A 20,446-nucleotide genomic window follows, 5' to 3' on the forward strand; every position below is an offset into this window, starting at 1 on the left:
ATCCCATTTCTCTGCTCACCTGTATTCTTTATAGCAAAGTTTCTCAAAAGATTTGTCTATACTCATTGCCTGCCCTTTTCTCCAGCTTACTCTTTGACTCACTCCAGCCAGGCTTTCACCACCACAAATCCACTAGAACAACTTGTCAGGTTCAATGACCTCCGTGATGTCAAATCAGGTGATCATTTCTCTGTCCTTACCTTATTTATCACTGGCACCTGACACATCTGATCAATTCCCTCTTGAAAAACTTTCTTCATTTAGTCTCCTGGATTCTATTCTTCCTCCATTCTCCTTCAAACTCACTGGCTATTCCTTCTTAATCCACGTAATGGCTACTTTACATTCTCCCCAAATCTAAAGGTGTCAGTGCCCCAGGGATCCATCCTTGGACTTCCCTTGCTATCTTAACTTACTTAGACATCTCACCTGTCTCATGGCTTTGAAAATCTTCGACATCTGTGATGTGCTGGAGCTGGCCTGTACTGGCTCACAAGAGCTGACAGTGTGCATTTTTCCCCAACTCCAAGATCAGTGATGTCATGTTGGCAGCTTGAAACTGACCATGGTGGGAGTATTTACCCCATGGAATCAGCAAATGCTATAATTTAGGGCTTCCCCTCCCCTCTCCATCACCCTGAGTGCTGGTTAAATATTTACAGCACACCACTGAACTATATGTTCTCATTATCAAGTTTAAGTCTTCAGCTTGGATCTCATTCAACTGCCTACTTGATATCTTGAATGTCTAATAGACTTCTCAGCCTTAACATATTTAAAATGGAATGTTTGATTTTTGCTCTCCAAACAGATTCTTCCTGTTGTCTTCCCCACTTCATTAAATGACCAGTTCATAATGAGGCCAAAATCTTGGGGTCAACCTTGAACTTTCTCCTTCTTTCACATCCAATCTGTCAATAAATCTGTAGACAAGAATCAAACCTTTTAAATCTCTTAATTTGAGGACTGCATAAGCCTCCTAAATGGCCTGTTCCCATCTGGCCCACCTACAATCTATCATCCATATAGCAGCCAGACTTCAAACTAAAGCCTCTAATGCCTCTTCTCACTCCATATAAAGTCCAAAGTCCTTCCCATGACCTAAAAGACAATAGGGGATCTGGCTCCCCTGCTACCTCTCTGATCCTCACCTCCAAACTCTCTCACTTGCTCATTCTGGCCTCCCTGTTATTCCTTGAAAGTGCCAACCATGTTTCGTGCCAACCATGTTTCAACTTCAAGTGTTTTATACTTACTGTTCTATATGCCTGAAATATTTTTTCCCCAGATAGCCAAAGGCTCACACCTTCACTTCTTTTATGTTGTTGTCGACACACCTCTTTATCAGAGAGGTCTATCCTGACTGCCCTATGTAAAACAGCAACATAGCACCACCACTTTCTAGCACCTAACTCCAGTTTAGTCTTCTTCACTGTATTTAACACTACTTGATATATTATAGATTTATTTGCTCGAGTGTTGTCTGTCTTTCATCTCTAGAGTGAAAGATCTATGAGAGGAGGTATTTTGTTATGTTCACTGATGTATTTTCAATGCCCAGTAAAATGGCTGACATATAGCAGGTATTTAATAAATATTTGTTTCATGAATAAATATTTTAAAATAAATACATGTACACACAAAGAACACTTGGAAGTTCATGTGATAAAATGACTACACTGATTATTTGTAGGGATTTTCTTTCTTCTTTACATGTTGCTGTTTCTTCTGAATTTTAACAATGAACATTAAAAAAAAACCAAAACAAAACCCTGTGGACAATGTTTGAAGTACAAGGACAAGATGGCAGAGATCTAACAGGTTCTACTGAAAATCACCTTTAGTCCAGTTTCCAAGTTCTGAGTTATAGTAACTTTCTCCAAATGTTCTTTCTCCTTTTACTCCCATTTCACTTTTATTTCCCTCTTTTTCTTCCTTAAAGCTCAAAGCTCATATTAGGCCCAAGTGAGAATTCATAACAAAGACTAGTGGAAGGAAGGGTATGGCACCATGGAAAGTCCTTTATTTTTTCCCACTTTAAATCCTACCCATGAAATTCTTCTAGGAATTTGGAAGAATGGTAAGACCCTGCTAGCCATCTCTCTATATTCTGAAACATCCACAAAAGCATAACTTGTGGAGCTTCTGAGCTAATTCCAAAACATTCCAAAGTCCCAACAACAAGACAGAGTCCTTCTCCTCTACCTGAATCTTGGGCGAGTTACATAGCACTCAGGCGAGGTCACTGCATATCTACTGGCAATGCCTCCATTCCTTTCAGACTGGAGAGGAGCCTGCTGCTTCCCCAATAATGTGACTCTTCTCTATCTCTTGATTTTATTTATCTATCTATCTATCTATCTATCTATCTATCTATTGATTTATTTATGGCTGTGTTGGGTCCTTGCTGCTGCACGCGGGCTTTCTCTAGTTGCAGCAAGAGGGGGCTACTCTTCGTTGCGGTGCGTGGGCTTCTCATTGCAGTGGCTTCTCTTGTTGCAGAGCAAGGGCTCTAGGTGTGTGGGCTTCAGTAGTTGTGGCACACAGGCTTAGTTGCTCCACGGCATGTGGTATCTTCCCAGACCAGGGCTCGAACCCATGTCCCCTGCATTGGCAGGTGGATTCTTAACCACTGTGCCACCAGGGAAGTCCCTCTCTTGATTATTATACTGCTCTTGAAGCAAGATTCACCAGAACCTTCTCTGGTCACAATGTACACTACCAGAAGTGCACAATTCTGGGGCACAGGGAAAACCAGAAGATCCCTGGACTGGGGGCTGGTGGAGGCAGGGAGTGGGGGCTTCAGAGGGTGGTAATGAATGCAAAAGAATTAAAATAGAGACAACAGGAAATGATAACTTTAGGGATAAGTAATGTCCACATGAATAAATCCTGTAACGTCTGTATGTCTTGGGTTTTTTAGATCTATAAAGTGGGGAAATTACTTCACATCATCTCTAAGACCTGTTTGAGTTGACATTACTTGATCCTCATTTGAATACTGTTTGAGAATGCACGGTGATGTAGATATATACAAATCAATATGAACTGGAGCCAATCAGAGGCTTTTCTAGTGACTTCACATGCCTAGGAAAGTCCCCGAGGGTTCCCCTGAGCTGTCTGAGAGCTGGATCAGCTCTTGGCTGGAGAGACAGCAGATGGGTCAGGACTGCCTAAAACCACCTGAGCCAGTCAGGTCTTTACTGCTGCATCTTCTCTTTCTATCTAGTCTTTCCAGACTGTGAGAGTGATGAACTGGTTTTTATGAAAGTGACCAACTTAAGAAGAACCCTGTAGATTTCCATAGGTATTCTGTTTTCTTCCCCTCTTGCATCTATGTTTCCACAGAGGTTATTGGTTCTTCGAGAAATGAGCCCATTCGCCTCCCAGGACTTCACTCACCTTCGTTTCTCCCTTGTGGAGGTCTCTGGTTTGTCACACACTTTCTACAGATTAGCCCACACTCCTGTTTCAGCTCAGTTAGCAGACTACCCAGCACCACAAAGCCATGGAGACAATCCTGCCAAACACTTACTGGAACAATGCCGGAACTCGAAGCGGATGTGCGCTCCCCTGAATTTATCCACAGGGATAGGAAGCTTCAGTAGCTCAGACCACCTGGGACTGTTGTTATGATAAAGCACAAAGGAGTGGTACTCGCTAGCTGGTGGCTCTCCAGAACCAAAGGAGATAAAATCCTAATAAAGGAAACATGCAGGTTAAAGACAGCTTCATTTGGAAGAGCAGAGCAATTGCTCTGCCGTATCTGCCTGCTCCCCAAATAGCACTTCAGGTGAAATTACTGCCTCAGTTCTTTACAGGCCTGTTTCTGCACTCGCTTCTGCTGACAGGCTGTGTCTGTTTCATCCTGAGGCTGGTCTTCCAGGGTCTACTCGGCTAAGGGTGGAACTCAGTGACATGAGTGAGATGGGCAACCGCGTGCCCAATTTGGAGTCAACTACATGATAAAATTCTCAACCTGCCACAGCCAAAAGCCTGTGCTGTGCCTTCCTATAAAACTCACTAAGCCCCGGGCTCACATGAAACACTTCTTCCATAAAGGAACGTGATATTAGAACCCCAATTAGTAAGAGCTTAATCCTCACGCCTCATTTTGGTTAAAATGAAAATACATAGGATGACATATGATTTTTGTTTTGTTTTACCCATTGCCAAAAGCAAAAGTATCCATCTTCAAAACTATGACAGATGAAAGGGGAAAAATGAAATGGCATAAAAATGCTGCTTTTAAGGAATAGCTGTTATGAGGACATTGCTGACACAATTAAACCGTAAAAGCCTTTATTTTTCCTACTTTCTTTTCTGAAAGGCATTTTCATAATTTAAAAAAAAAACTACACAGGGGTGGAAAAGAAAAATAAGATTGGAAATACTGCAAATCGGAAATTAACTGATCGCATTCAAGATGAACCCAAAGCAAGGATGTGGAATTGTTTTACAAAAAAGAATCCAGCACTAACGTACCTTCAAGGTCTGGCCGCTACTCTCTACAATGAACATCGTAACTTCCACATTTCTGGCCACACTCTTTCCTCCTTTCTCAAATTCTCCCCTTTCTATAGTGATGTATAAATCATTCCGCATTTCACCTAGTAGGAGAGGAAAATTGAAACCATGTTATATATAGTAAAAAGCGTAATAAAGTACTCTATCAAGAAAAACTTTAGTTCATAAAAAATAGTGTTATAGCATACATATAAAAGTAAAATATACAATATTTATACTTTTATAAAAAGGTCCCCACCCTTACTACCAACATCCAAGAAAAGCAAAGGCCAGCTTCTGCTAGTCTGAATTAGCAATACTGAAGATGCACATTTAGGAGGACAGTACTAGGCCTGGGTAGGAAGGTGTTGTCAAATTTCACCATTTTTCAATATTTCCCTCATTTCATTTAGGGGGTGTGATTACAAAGTGACAGCCTAGCAGGGGTGGCTCAAAGAAACTAGTCTTAATACTTTATAGTCACAGCATTTAGAGAAGAAGAAATACCTAAATGGAAGAAAATGATAGGACTGCAAAGGGTACAGTTACAATTTAAATCTTTTCCAAAATTCATGGATGAAATGATCTCACTACTGGAAGAATCCAGATTAGTGTTTATGAACACAGATGTAGAATAAGTCAGTCATACAGACACACCTGGCTTAACATTTCTTGCCATCAAGCTATAAAACAAATGAGAAAGGCCCTGGATTCAAACTGACGCAGTCTATGTACACATATATCATCTATTTTTGTTTCTCCATTGGCTATTTATAAACTTGAATGCTTTTTCATCTTGCCCCTTTCTTATTACTGAAAGAAAAAAACAGAATATAATGCCAACTAGCAAAGTGAGGCAAACACGCTTGACAGCCTGCTTTGATCTCTCCTGTAAGAATTAAATTAGGGGTAAGCAGTGAGTGGATACGGACATGAGAAGTAAGTAAACAAAGTGTGACTAGAAAGTTTTTGAAGGTAAATGTTGGTGAGGTTGGCAAGGTTGAATTGACTTTTACTTAACATAGCTTTCAAACATTTGAAGGCCCAAAAGCAATATTTATTTTTCCTAATAAAAAATCTCTCCTTAAGAAAGTAAATCACCAGAAGGAACGATAACCATACAAATATGCCCACACTTGGGAAATTTCTCAAACTTCCTGACCAAAGGGTTTATAAGAAAGTACCCTAGCTTTCACAAGCATGGAGGAATACCAGTGTGCCTGGTCACCTTCCTTCATAAAGACCAATTTTTAATGAGAACATCATTTGCAAATGGCTTTGGCTGAACAGGAAACAGATGGGCCATAAAAGAGAGATCACTGAGTAAGTTCTAAAAAGGATGAAGTCTCACCCACCCTTTACAAAGAGTATATAAGGAATACATTAGTGGAAACAACTAATACAGTGGTCTCTGTCTTATGAATTTCTCAGTACTCTCATACAAATCAACCTGGAAAGGCAATGAACTTGGGATTCCAGGAGAAAAGCACCGTATTTCAACACATGTAAAATTATATGTGTATGCTTTGAAGACTTTTTGTTTTAACCATATCCATTAAAAAATTTTTTAAGAGAAAATGGTCCAGTAAATTTTACAAGTTTTCTAGTTTTTTATAACCCAGTTCATTTAATTACTATAAATTTATCATTATATATATATATGTATTCATACATACATAACATTCTCAATGCTATTTATTTTAACAATTCCATTATCGAATAAATAAGCTCACAATGCTATTTATTTTACATTCTCAATGCTCAATGCTATTTATTTTAACAATTCCATTATAGAATATTGGAATAATAATAAAGCTCACAAACTTTGTCCTCTGAAGCCATCAATTTCAACTCAAAACAGGTCTGCAACGCTAATGGTCTGCACACGTGCTATTTCAAAAATCCGAGAGGAAATTCTTGACAATAGTTTTCCCACAAACAGACTTGGCAGGTAAAAACACAACACAAAAATCAAGGTACTTCAGAGCAAAAGACGTTAGTTAACAGTAGTAAAATTCCTTTGCTTCTTGGAGTAGGTGACACATGATGAGTGGCCGTGCTTACACACAGACTATAAAACACACACTGATTAATGTGAAGTACAGCTACAGGAGTTTTTACCTTAGAAATTTCTCATAATGAGTGATTAGCTTGTCCAAACCACATGGTGATTAACTGTCATGCAAAACGGAGAGTAAGTGTTTCTTGGGAGGCAGACTTCCAACTCTCATCTGTTGGAAGGACCAGCAACTCTGACTTAAGCAAAGACGGGGGGTGGGGAGGGGGGCGGTGAGGGAGGTTTGCAAGGCAACCTGTCTCCCCCCGCTGTGTGCAGGCTGGCCCTACAGAAGAACAGGGGTGGGGGGACAGTAACATACTGCCAGTGCCAGGAAATTCTTTCTTCGTGTATTCATTCAGCAAATATACCGTGAGCACCTACTATGTGCCAGATATTATTCTAGGCCCAGTAGATTCAGCAGTGAACAAAGCAAAAATGCCTTCCCTGTGGAGGGATTCCAGTAGGAGTAGGTCTTGAACAAAGAAGTAAAACACAGAGCACACTGAATAATGCTAAGTGCCATGGATAAAAGTAAGAGGAGATGGGGTGTTGAATGGAGGAGAGGGGGTGTCACATGAGAGAGGCCCTCACTAAGAGGATGAGACATCTGTGGAAGCTATGGTGTGTTTCCAAAGGGACCAAAGTTAAAAATGGCCTTTGCTTCCCAAATGGACCCCTAGAGCTGGTTTAGCTTATAACTTTGCTGGATTCTTCTCTCTCTTCTGAGTTCAAATAAGCCTAAAAAAATGTAGGGTCACAGGAAGACTGGAATAAGGAGATCTGGATTCAAGTCTTTCTCTGCTACTGTCTATTCTCTGTGACATTAGTCTAGACAGGGTAAGATAAACCTTGGGGCCTCAAGTTTCTGTGTTATTAAAGTGGGGAAGGGGTACAGGCAGAGGTAGGGATGGGAGAGGCAGTAGGAGGGCCGAGGCTATTATGTTATGCTTGCTGTTTCTGTGACTCACAAAAGAACTTCTGGACTGTGACACGTTCATAAATTAAAACACCTTATACCTATGTTTTAGTTTTCTGTTCTTTAACTGTCACTGTCCCTGTCCCTGTAACCCGCTTTATCTTTCGCAAAACTTTTAGACTAAAATAAGATTTCTTTGAAAAGAGAATACATGACAAGAACATTTCTCCTGGATGCCATTCTACATGTGTCCCCCCAGGAATCTGCAGCTTGCTATGTTCTAATACTGCAAGGTGCCACGTTTTGCCAAAATACGCAGAAGGATAAAGTTGAAACAAGTGCTAATTAAAGTCAATACACTTGAGGTTGGCTCTGGAGAAAACTAATAAGCCCAAATGGTGTTAAGAAAGCACCTTGGGTAATTAAGAGAGAAATCATAAACTGAGTATGAAATGGAGTCATAGCACCAATCGTGAAAAGCTACTTGCCTGACAATGTTTATTCATACCTTGTACATCTTAAATTTATTACTCTGTAAATTTGATGTGCTTGACACTTTCCTCCGTTTCACAGGCCCACTGACTGGGAAGCCTTTACACATGTGAAGGCTTCTCAAAACATCACTGTAGACGAGATAGAGATAAGGCCACAGCAATAGGAACAAATTCAAAAAGAGTTCAGCGACTACAATCAAATGGGGTTGATTTATGGCTTGACCTCAACAGGCAAGAGGTTTTTATCAGTAGCTGAAAACCCTGATCCTTGATTCTGTCTTATGAATGAACTGGATAAAGGCATAGAGGACATGCTCATCACATCAAGTAAACCATTGTCCCCAGCCACAGGGGCTAGTGCAGTGCCTTTTCTGTGCTAGATATTTGCTGTTATTTTTGGCACTGGAAAAGAAAAGTTCCTGTCCTTCTTAAAAACAAAAGAACATACATAAAAGACTCCGGGTTCTTTTGAACTTAGATGATGATGATGATGATGATTAGTAGTAGATAAAAGCAGATAGACAGTAGTCAGGTACTTTGCCAAGTGCTATAAGTAGAATATCTCATTAAATCCTCACATTAACCTTATAGAAAGGCCCTATTATTTCCATTTTACAGATGAGGAAACTAAAGGATAGAGATTAAGAAACACACCCAATGTACTATCCGTATCTCTGCTTTACCCATGAAAATATAATTCAATAGGATGAGAACATCCATCAAATAAGCTAGTGCAATTCAGCCTTTGTCTCTAAAAGACTAGTGCCTTGAGCAAGGAAGGTAACAGTCCCACCCTGATTGGTCAAACCAATTATGAAGCACTGATTTCATTTCTAGGACAGAGACAGACAGAAACTGTATCATCCAGACCACAAATGATATGGAGAAGGGACCCATCAGAGGAGAGATGAGGGAGACAAGAGAGTTAACTGAATTTTAAAATGTTGAGGTTACAAGCAGAGAAACTCAACCCAATGGATAGAAGGTAGAGGGAGAGGAGTTCAACATCAAAGAGGTCATTTTGAGAGAAGATGTAAGATGTGATGGTGTGATCTTGGCCATTATTAATACTCAAGTACAAGCCAGAAAACCATCCTCAGGGACCTCAGGAAGACATTCATGCACTGGACACATGGTTGAGCTGGATGGCCCTTCATGTGTGTAGCAGGCACCCAGTTACCTCCCCAAAGCTGTCCAGGTCCTAATCCTGGGAACCTGTGAATAGATTACTTTACTTCGGCAAAAGGGACTTCACAGATGTGATTAAGCTGACAATCTTGAGATGGGGAGATTTTCTTTGATTATCAGGGTGGGCTCAATATAATTACAAAGGTCCTTATAAGAGGGAGGCAGAAGGTCAGGGTCAGAGAAGGGGATATGATGAGAGAAGCAGAGGTTGAATGATGTTGGGCCATGAGCCAAGGAGTACAGGGAGTCTCCAGAAGCTGGCAAAGGCAAGGAAATGCATTCTCCTTTAGAGCCATCAGAAGAAATGCAGCCCTGCTGACACCCTGATATTAGCCCAGTGAGACTCATGCAAACTTCTGATCTCCAGAACTGTAAAATAGTACATTTGCATTGTTTTAAGCCACCCCATTTGTGACGATTTGTTACAGTAGCCATAGGAAACTAATATAATATGCCATCCACAACTAGCTAGGCTTCTACTACTTCAGGATATCTTCAGGGCAACGGAGGAGGGGGGAGGGGCAGGGTAAGGGATAAGGGCAAGATTCACAAGTAACAGGAAATCAAGGCAGACCACACACAGGGAAAACTTACGCATGGGATGAAAAATTAACCTTGGATTTCTCACATAGAGTACACTTCAGTAAAACATATCTGTTCTCATTTTTGTTTTGCTTTATTTTAAAAGACTACTCTGAGATGTTAAACTTTTGAGGGGGTAGCTTTTAAATTTCTGTTTATGACTATCAAGCAAGCAATGGCAAAGGATACAACAGCAACCATGAAGGACTTTCCAGACAGTGGTGTGCAGAGACAGGAGCAGGGATGGGCTGCCCTTTATACTCTAGGACAATGCATGCATTTCTGGTAGTGCCTGTTGGGGAAATCCTACACCCTTGGGCAAGTGGGGCATGTAAGCTTCATAATTTGGGGGCAGCAGCCTCTTCCCCAATGTGATCTGGGGCTGGGATCCAACCTCAGGGTGACACGCCTCCCCCTCTCTTTGGTCACTGTGGCATTCCTTGGGTGAAAGACCACCACCCCTTGGTGGCATGATCAGGGGTTCAGATCTAAGCAGAGTAGTTGCACCTGTATGATATGGAGGTCCAGTGACTTAGACTGGGGCGTGGTGAGCTTTGGTTAGATTTAGGATATATTTTTAGGGAACATCAAATAAAGCAGGGTCCCACTTGCTTTCTCCAAAAGAAAGATTTTTTGAGGCAATTCCATCTGGTGATGTACATGTCTCTATCAGTAAGTGGTAAATAATAATAATAATAATAATATATAATAAAATTATATATCTTCTTAAATGGGAGGCAAACATCTCTACAACATTCTTCTTACCCCAGTCTTATAAATCACTATCTAGTCAACTTTGACCAAATAGAAATTTGACTTATTTGAACTATTGCCTAAAGACCAAAGGAAAAGGAGGCTTACTCTGGAAAATATTTGTAAAATAAACTTAAACAAATCTGGAAATCACTATCATAGCTACTACTGCTGGCAAACATTTGAAACATAGGCTCTGTTCATCGTTTTCAGTGTGAGCCTCTAGCCTCCAAATCTCAACCCTTCCCTCCCCTATCAGTCCACCACTTTTCCTTAATTCTTTTTAGGATTAGGAACTGCCAAGATGTATTAAAAGCGAATGCACTGGAAGGTATTAATTAGGTGTTCCTTAACAAAGAGGGATAGTTTTACTGGTTGATATGTGACAAGTCCCCAGGAGAGAGGGTACAGGTAGGGAAGATAAAGTAGGGAGACCATGATGAATGCCTAGAAAGAAGCATAAACTCAGAATAAGAATGGCCCCTTAGGGTGGGAGGAGGACACCGCCTGACCTCCCATGGCATTCCTGACACATCAGCTAGCTTTGTTCCAAAGCGTCTGGTGGATGGAAACTTAGTCCTTCCTGATATTCAGCAACGGCTCGAGCTCTGCTTTGTACAGTCTGTTAAGACATTTAGAGCTTGGCTGTCCAATTCCATAACGACTGCCACATGTGGCAACTGAGTCCTTGAAATGTGACTTGGCTGAAAAGAGATGTGCTGTAATGTATAGTAGTTACCAGCCTTCAAAGACTTAGGTTGAAATAGTGTAAAATAACTCATTACAAATTTTTTATATGGATTACCTATTAAAATGATATTTTGGATGCATTGGGTTAAATAAAATATATTAATTTCATCTCTTTCTTCCTACTTTTTTAAAATGGTTACTAGAAAAGTTAAAATTACATTTGTGGCTCGCACTGTATTTCAACTGGAGAGCACTGACTGAAATATTTTCACTGCCCTCCCTCTCATGGGCTCAGAGGCCAGACCATGGAACTTTCTGTAGAGTTATTTGGTTCGTAGGTGGCAGTGATGGAGCTTCACAGAGGGTAACTTTTCTTCTTTGGAAACTGGGTACTCTAAGAAATAAAGTGCTGAATGACTGACCCTTAGCAACAGGAAGGGTTCAGAGGACTTCATGACAGGCCGAAAGCACATGGGCAGGTAGTCTCCTTATACCAGGTGACATTCCCAAGACCAACCCATGCAAAAGCCAGACCAAAGGGCAAATCTCTGTTTCCATGGTTTTCGCATCCCAAATAGAGTGTGGCATTGATGACATTCTGTGATCCTCAAGAAGAGTTTTGTGTACGTTCCTGTTAGTGTCAGGACCACAGATAATTCATTCTGCAGAAAGGCAGTAACTAAGTTAATGAAGGTCCTGTAGGTATAAACACATGCTTCACCCATCCTGATCCTTATTCACAATACTAACTCTGAAGGACAAGTCTAGAAAAACAAAAGAAAAACAAACAAACAAACAAACCCATCATCCTAGCAGAGTGTCAATATAACACTGGGATCAGAAATGCTGTTCACATATATTTTCTTATTGAAAACTCAGCTCAAGTTTTCATCAGAGCCACCAGTGAGAATTAACTGAGGAGTCAAAATTCTAAAAAAATAACAAAGGAAAACAAAACAATGGCTGCTATGTTTGCCAATGTAAAACATTCCATTGAGTTGTAAAGTTGCTTTCAGCTGTTTAAGTTAATACACACATCTTTCCCTTCTCCATCTAATTTGAAAGACTCAGAAGCCAAAGAAGAAAAAGTGAGAGAAGAAAAAGAAGAAAGTGCTTTAAAAAAAAATCTCTTGCAGTCTTGGGCACTGCAGACATGTGTCTGGGAGCACTGATTCCCTGGTCAGCATGAACCTCGCCATAAGGTGGTGTGGGAAAGGGACAGAAGTGAGCCTTATTCCACAGAAAGCTCGTTTTCATCATTAAAGCCAGACAAGAGCTGCATGAGCACAGCACACCCCAGACAATTATTCAGCCAGTGAAGTGTCATGTTGCTTGATATTTTTCCATTTCTCAATGATACTGCTCAGAGACCAAGCTGAGGAATTCTTTTAGCAGCTGGCTGTATTCTGTTCTAAAATGTGCTTTTTATATTAGATTTACCCATCAATTTGCTTCCCAGTGGGATGAAATTTTTTTCTTTTTTGTTAAAGAGGAAATACCAGCTATTTATAGCAACTGAAGGAAATGATGAATGGTTGCAAGAGTCACTAAATAACATGCCACCAAGTAAACAGCGCTGTAAACAGTCATTTTCGACAATAGTTAACAGAAGGTGCTCAGGCAGACTGGGTCCCTAAGCTAGGTCAGGCCATCTCAGGAAACTTTCCAGGCTGTTCCCTTAGGCTTTCCTGCATGAATGCATTTCTGTCAGGAGATCACAAAATGCCGCGACAGTCAATGCCAGTCAGTTTCTGCATCATGTTAGGTCTTTATAGACAACAGTCCTACCATCAGTCTCATAACTGCGCCAGGGGCCTGTCAGATGCAACTTCCATTGCTTGCTTATGACACATGGGATTTAAACAGTGATTTAAAGGATCTCAATTCTAAAAATACTGTCGACAATTTGAGACTATTTGGTCTTTCTATTTTTTTTTCTTGGTTGTGGAAAGTAGGATGTAGAGCCCTGAGAAAGACTATTACTTGGCATTTACTTTGATGGTGTGAATCTCCTTAACTTCTACCATTTCCACTCAGAAACAAACACTTTTTTGGAGTCTCTTTTGGTTGCTAATATAGATCTGATTTATATATACAAATAGAACTAGGAGATGTATAGAAATACATATTGCATTTGCATATGGCTGCTTATTTATATACACATATACATACATATCTCTGGTGGAAAACTCCTCCAAAAAGGCTAACCATTGCTTAATAACTGTTCTTGTCAAAACCTGTAAGGATTTCCCCTAAGTGACTTCAATAACACTTCCCACCAGAGGGTAAAATATTTTCTGTATTCAACTTCAGTTTTCCTATTATGGTCATAATGAAATGCAACCATGACCCCCACAAGTTATCCACCCTAATATAATAAAAATGTAAAGATTTTTTAAAAAAGGAATTACATATCTCATTTTATTCTTAAGCATGGCCCATTTGAACTCTTTGAAGCTGACAATTTGAAAAATTTCTCAAGCGTCAAAAGCAGACAAAGTAGCCACATTTCATCATGTAGTGCATCCCAAGTCACTTACCAGGCATAATAATATTAGAAAAACCCAACTTCCGGGTGATGGATACTCCATGAGAAAATACTGATGAGTATTCCCTTCTGATTTGTTCAATGTCTCCATGCAAGAGTTGTAGGGAAACTGCTAAACCTAAAACAAATGAGACCAGAGTTAAAAAAAGAAGGACAGAAACAGCATGAACAGGAACTGAAATTGTTTCAACAAGCCCAAATCTATGGTATCATTGTTTTAAACTGAAGATTAATATTCAGACAAAATTGATGGAATCTATAAGACAAATATTTAGAGAACACTTTTCCAACTTGACTACCTGAGTTTTTCCACTTACAAAGAAGGTTCCAAGAAGCTGGAAAATACCTGAACAGAACACTAAGACGAGGAAGTCTGGCTTCCAGTCCCATCACCCGCTTCTCCAGCACCCTGCCAGACAGAAACACCCCTGCACCAACCTCATCCTAGCAAATGACAGGGGCTATCCAGCCCTGGAAGATATTGATCTTAAAATGGGAGTTCTAATTTCTTTAAAACTCTATAAGGCCTGTGAATAATTACTAATCAAATGTCATAAACATGAACACAAAGCTAAACACATAAAAATTCAAGGATCTTAAGGATATTCCGAGATTTTTAAAAAAAATTTAAGGAAGGTGATTGTAATAAAACCAAGATTATATTCTTAATATTATATACAGTAGAAACTCATAATCACATTATTTTCTACTGAGCAGAATTGAGCAGGATGCAGGCTACTTGGATAAACAAGAGGGAATTTAGTCAGTAAAATAGTAAAATTAAATTTTTTTGTTACCCCAATTATAGTGACATTACCACAGCGGGATGTTTTCCATACCTTACTCTCCCAACTCTAGCTATAGGAAAAAATTAATGTCCTATCTTTTTGAATACTTATGTTTGCCTATTTCCAACATGCTGTTTCTCTTTCAGTCTTTTAATTCCCTGTTCCTTTTTTCTTCTATTATTTTAAAACAAAAAAGACAAAAAAAAAAAAGTCCCTCACTTACATTAGTGATAGAAAATGAAACCAGTCAAAGGTGACTTATGTTTTTAAAAACTTTCAATCATCATTAACCTGAATTCAATTTAAAAATGAATTTGGATGGTGGATCAAGAGAATGATAAATCTGTACTCCAAAGATCCTCCATTTACATCAGTACTTACCACCCTTTTCACTCAGTAACATACATACTATTGTGCAAGTAGTCACTCCCAATTCCTAATGCACAGCACTACAATGCTATCTGCAATCATACACCATAAGCATGGCAACAATCATGCTGGGATGCAACAGAAATGCAAGACATTTGCCATGCATCTAGATTGGAATCTTCCTTTCACTTGTCTTCAGTAAAATGAAGAAACAAACAACAACAAAAGTAGTGTTTTGTTGGTTTGTTTGCTTGCTTTTCAATAGAGTGGGTAAAACATCAGGAAAATTTGTTTTTTTAAAAAAGTACTAGGCTCGGAAAGAAGATGGAGCCTTTCCTGGGGTTGGAATCTGACCTAGATGAGGCATACCCCAAAGGGCAATGACATAAGAAAAGAAGGGCAGGATGTGGCTGCATCACTGTGTCCTCTGGTGTGTGGATCTAATAGAATGTCGGTGTCAGAAAGTGGTGAGAATTAGATTAAATCTGGCAGGCACTCAGAAACTTTAATTAAGTCTTCATCCTATTTTCACCTAACTATCCTTTAGCTCCCTCCCTGCCCCCAGCCCACACGAGATGGATGACTGAAGGTGACAGAGTGGAGGAGCATCAGTCCTCCGATAGCCGCATGGAATGAAGCAGGGGAGAATGAGTCATCTGGATGGTTGGATGTGGACAACTTTGATGTGGTACTACTGGTTCCTTTTAAAACCCAGAGGCTGGTGAATGAAGATAAACTAACACATGTTATAATCCATCTGTCTCAGCAGCTATTTCTTCCTGACTCACGCTCTCCCGGTACCCCCACCTCATTACTGGTGTCTCTGTTCTCCTCCTACTTCTGTCCTTTTGCCTTCAAAACACTCACCCACACTGTCACCATCATTATGAACATCAGCAGAAGCTGATATCTGTAGAATAGCAGTGTGTGCCAGACACAGTACATAATAACCATCCCTCCTGCTGGGTAGAACACTGTTCTAGTACCCCAGGACACTATAAGCAATGCTTTCACATAGAGAATCACAAGCACTAAACAAAATTCTTGAGGTCCTGTGATGTTTTGCAAGGACAGATCATTTTACTAGAACTTCTCATCAAAGGACCTGATTAGAGATACTAGCAACCTTATGTGGTATGTACAATGTAAGAAAAGAACTAAACAGTAATGAAAAAACAAAGAGATCATGCTATTCAGGGTAGAGACTGGAGGAAGGAAATTGACCAGAATTCTTGTTTTGCCCTATTGGAGCCAGAATTCATTTAACCATCAGTGATGTATTTTATTTTATTTTTTACATAAGTTGAATACAGAGGATAAGACAATGAGAAAAGAAAAGCATTCAATCAATGTGGATTCTAAAGACAATTAAAGATAGGAAATAGAGAAAAAATATGTTTTGTGGGAAGACCGATAAGATGTAAGCATGAACAAAGAAATGCATCAATGTTCTCGAAATAGCCAGAGCCATTGAGATGAGAGAAGGCAAGAGGATAGAGAGGACCCAAATAGAAGACAACAGACAGAAAGGAGCCAGCTAATGGATAAGGGAAGGCAATGAGGAAGTGACAGGGGGAAAACAGACAAAATAGTAGAGGGGAAAAAGGAAAACTAGGCATTCAACAGTTGAATGCATTCTAAAATTTAGTTAGAAGATATGGTAGTTTTCAATCTGAAGGTTTAGAAAGATACAGGTGAAAGCCCCAGGCATAATGATTTCATTAGTCTGGCCTACTGATATCAACTTGGAGGGGAAGGTATTGTTGAGGTGACCCAATTTCTTTAGAATGAAGAACTCACCGAGAATCAAGAACTGGAAAGGTCAAGTGGGCCAAGGGCTTGACCACAATGTACTTGGCTCTTCCCAAATCATCAATTCAATTTCCATAAAAACCACAACACTTAACAAAGAAACATCAAAGAGGGGGTGTACTTTCAGGAAGACAAAGAAACATGACATAGTAGTGAATCTACAGGGACCAGCCCACCAAGAGCCACTGCAATACTATTTATTTTTCAATCAGGGAAACTCCTGATCCTGTTTTTATAGTGGTTCTTAAATATGTCGACTAAAATGAACAGGTTGGCTAATGTATGAAGACAAAGAAACTATTCTTCACTACAAAGGGGAGACTTATCAAATATTCGCCCATTCCAATGACCTGAGAATTAGTCCTATCCTTTCAGGAGCGTAGCTTATGATACAGGGTATGTTCACAGTGCAGTATTCTTCTTCCTATTCTCTTTCTTGTCATACAACTTCACTGTCCTCGCCTTACCTGTTACATCTGGGGCTGGAGCAACTTCTAAAATTTTATCTGCACACTTTAACTTACTCCTTTCGCAATTCAAACTGTCCACTTTGGGCCAGACAGTAACTTCCAGCTTGAGTGGAAGGTGGAGGGTGAGAAATAAGGGTGTACACAATAGGGTCTCTGCTCCAAAGAAGCTGATCATCCAATAATGAAAGTAAGACACACACACGTAAGTAGAATATGAAGCAGCAAGGGTTAAGTGCACGATAGGAATATTAAAATAAGGAAAAATTATGACTGATTGAGGGAATTTGAAAGTGCAGGGAAGATTTTTTTTAATTGGGAGTTATGACAACCAATAAGCTAAAAAATTAGGTTAAATTTTTAATTTCACAAAATAGATCAATAATGTTCCACAATCAATTTTTTTTCTGGCTGTTAATATAAATCCCAAAAATGAAATGGCTAAGGGGGAAATGTTCCTCTTATTAGAAGAAACAATCACGAAACATAACTTTTAAAAATCAGTCTAGATCTTTAAGACCCAATTACAAAGATCTGATATCTAATTTTACACAGAGGCATAGTCATTAATTAATCTAGAGTCACAAAACAATAGTTTTTCATGATTAAACCTAGCTTACAGAGCAGAACTACAGGAAAGAAAGGCTTGGTATCTGTTAAACCAAATGTGGTTGATTTTTTGGTAACTCTAATTTCTTAGGAATCGGAGCTAACTCACTCTATGATTCTTTTTAAATTCATGAAATTGTGCACTTTTACATAAAAAAAGGCAAGCACAGCATGATTTATTAAGTAGCAGGCAAAATTAATTTTAGACTAGATCAGCCATTTTGCCACCAGTGAACCAACTAACACCTAACTGCAAATGTATAGCAACACAAAAATGGAAAATAGTGACAAATATATTTGATAAATACATGCTATGATTAAGTGTGCAGCTTAAGAAGTCTACCATACAGCATCATGACCCTGTCTCAATGTTAACTCCTCTGTGCTCTGGTTTCCACATCTGTAAAATAAAGATGATAATGACACCAACTCCATAAAGTACTTTGGGCAATACCTGGTATAAAGGAAGTGCTCAAAAATGTTAGCAGCTGCTACTACCACTACCACTGCCACTGCTGTTATATCACATTATTCTTGCTCTTTGCAGTTGTGCTCATTTGGTATTTAAGCAGTGCACAAATTTTTCTTCAATGACTTCTTCTTTAAAACAATTTTAGAAATTCTATTTAGTTCTTTCTAACCACTAGAAGCTAAGCACCAAGAGGACAAAGATTTGTATTTGCTTTCTTAAATGCTGTATTACTAGTGCCTTGAATAATGCAGACATGTAGATGTTCAATATTTTTTTGATGCATGAGTTTGAAACTCTCCTTGTTCATTTTTTCATGTTTTCTTTTTCATTATGAACCTATGTTTCTACCTTTTATTTAATCTTTTCCTGATAGTTTATTATCTGAACTTCTAGGAGATATAGCTTAGAGAATATACAAGTAATGCTTAGAAGTAAGTCCTCTAATAATGGGCTTGAAAGAACTGTTCTCTGTTTTAAAAAGGTGATGAGGGTACATCATTCTCTGGTGAGACAGGAACTCCAAGCTTAAGCCACTGAATTTAAATTAACTCAGTAGTTTGGAAAAATCCATAGCTATGAAATCCAAGGTAAGTAACTGGTCCCAGTTGAGTAGCCTGAAAACAGTAAATGTATAATCACTCCATACTGCCACTTTCACACCCACGGTGCATAGGATTCCTATGAAAAAAAGCAACACCCACTGAAGTTGAGTCACAATAAAATGATAATAAAAACAACAATCAATCATGAAATAATCAGCAATGAGGGAGAGGGAGCAGATATAACAAATCATGTCTTGACTTCCATGAGACATTTAAAACTTAAGCCCCCACTCATCAGGGCCTATATTCACACCCCCCTTTCCTGTTGGAGTGCCTATTTGAGTGTTTACACTTCTGGTATGGAGCTCCCTCGTAATGTCAGCAAGATGTCCCTTCCTTTCTTTGAAGCTTCATTTTCTATTTCTTACCACGTCTTAGTTGTAATTTATCCAGCATTTTTATGTGTTTGAAGGGGAGATTACAAGAGTCAGTCTACCATGTTTCAACAGCCAATTTATTTTGAAATCCCTATTGTTTTACAATAACACAAGCAGTCTTTGAAGAATAGATACTAGTGTGTCTTCAGTGCACAATTAAATTGTAATTGTAAATGGGTAAATTAATTAACTGAGCAAAAATTTACTCTACTTATATAGTATTTAAGAACTGTCAATCTCACCAATATTTAATTCAAAAACTGTCCTTTGCTTCAAAAAATTTGCAAATGTGCCAAATTAAAGTATAAAATAAAGTCACAATATTGATTAAATAACTGACTTAAATGTAAAAAGTACTTAACATTACACAATTACATTTTTCTTTTTAATTCTGAGTTTTTATACAAGTATAGAAGAAAAATGGTAGAATATTAAAGTATATGTTCTAAAAATACATGTGCTAAAAACATCTGAGCTAAGAATAGATGTGCTAATAGTGCAAAAATATTTTCACAAGTGGGATATCCAAAGGTCACATTATAAACCTAAACTAATAACAAACAAATCCCTGAAGTGACGTATGGGGGAGGAAACAAAGAATACAGTTGGCATATATCTATTAATCCTTACTCATTTAATTTTCTCAATCAGAATTTTCATGAAGTTTGATGATCAAACTGAAATGGTCTTTTCTTTCCATTTTCAGCATTTAAAAATATCCACATGCTAAGAAAAGACCAAAAATTTTGCTTCATTTACTTTTTCTCAAAATAAAGTGTCAAATAGAGAACGCTGAATTAGTCTCTTTATCTCAACTCAGCCAGAATATTCTAAAGTTTAAGAAAACTCATTTTAGAAAATGGGAGTATTTGAACAAGACTAAAAAAATTTGAAAAAAAAATCATCATATATAACATGGCAAAATCTAAATGAAAAAAGGCAGGGAATAATTTATCAAAGAAGGTCATTTTTTTTTAAGAACTGAGTAGGGAGAGGATACACAAAATACAGCAGGGAGCTCTGAGCAAAGACAGAAACACATAGAATGGGTAAAAGAAATGTCTTTGCCCTGTTTTATTTTGAAATCACTGAGATCTTCTGATTACTAGTAAAATTATTGAAGGCTGTATCACTAGTTTGATTTCTAATAAAACTGTATAAAGGCATTCACTTCTGGGGTATGAACATTTATAGTATCACAACTCTGTGTGGCT

The 20,446-nt window shown here is 38.7% G+C and overlaps 1 protein-coding gene across 2 annotated transcripts in view; it reads right to left on the minus strand.

Annotated features, from left to right (window-relative positions):
• Nucleotides 1-20,446, minus strand: part of DOCK4 (dedicator of cytokinesis 4) — a 484,498-nt gene that overhangs the window by 169,878 nt on the left and 294,174 nt on the right. For both annotated transcript variants that reach the window (XM_082631603.1, XM_082631602.1), the window contains exons 13-15: nucleotides 13,729-13,854; nucleotides 4,486-4,610; nucleotides 3,536-3,698 (exon numbers count right to left, since the gene is read on the minus strand). In XM_082631603.1, coding sequence (XP_082487729.1) covers nucleotides 3,536-3,698; nucleotides 4,486-4,610; nucleotides 13,729-13,854 — 414 coding nt within the window. The remainder of the gene's footprint in view (nucleotides 1-3,535; nucleotides 3,699-4,485; nucleotides 4,611-13,728; nucleotides 13,855-20,446) is intronic.

Source organism: Mesoplodon mirus (genome assembly GCF_964341445.2).
Source record: "Mesoplodon mirus genome assembly, chromosome: 9".
NCBI classification, from domain to species: Eukaryota; Metazoa; Chordata; class Mammalia; order Artiodactyla; family Ziphiidae; genus Mesoplodon; species Mesoplodon mirus.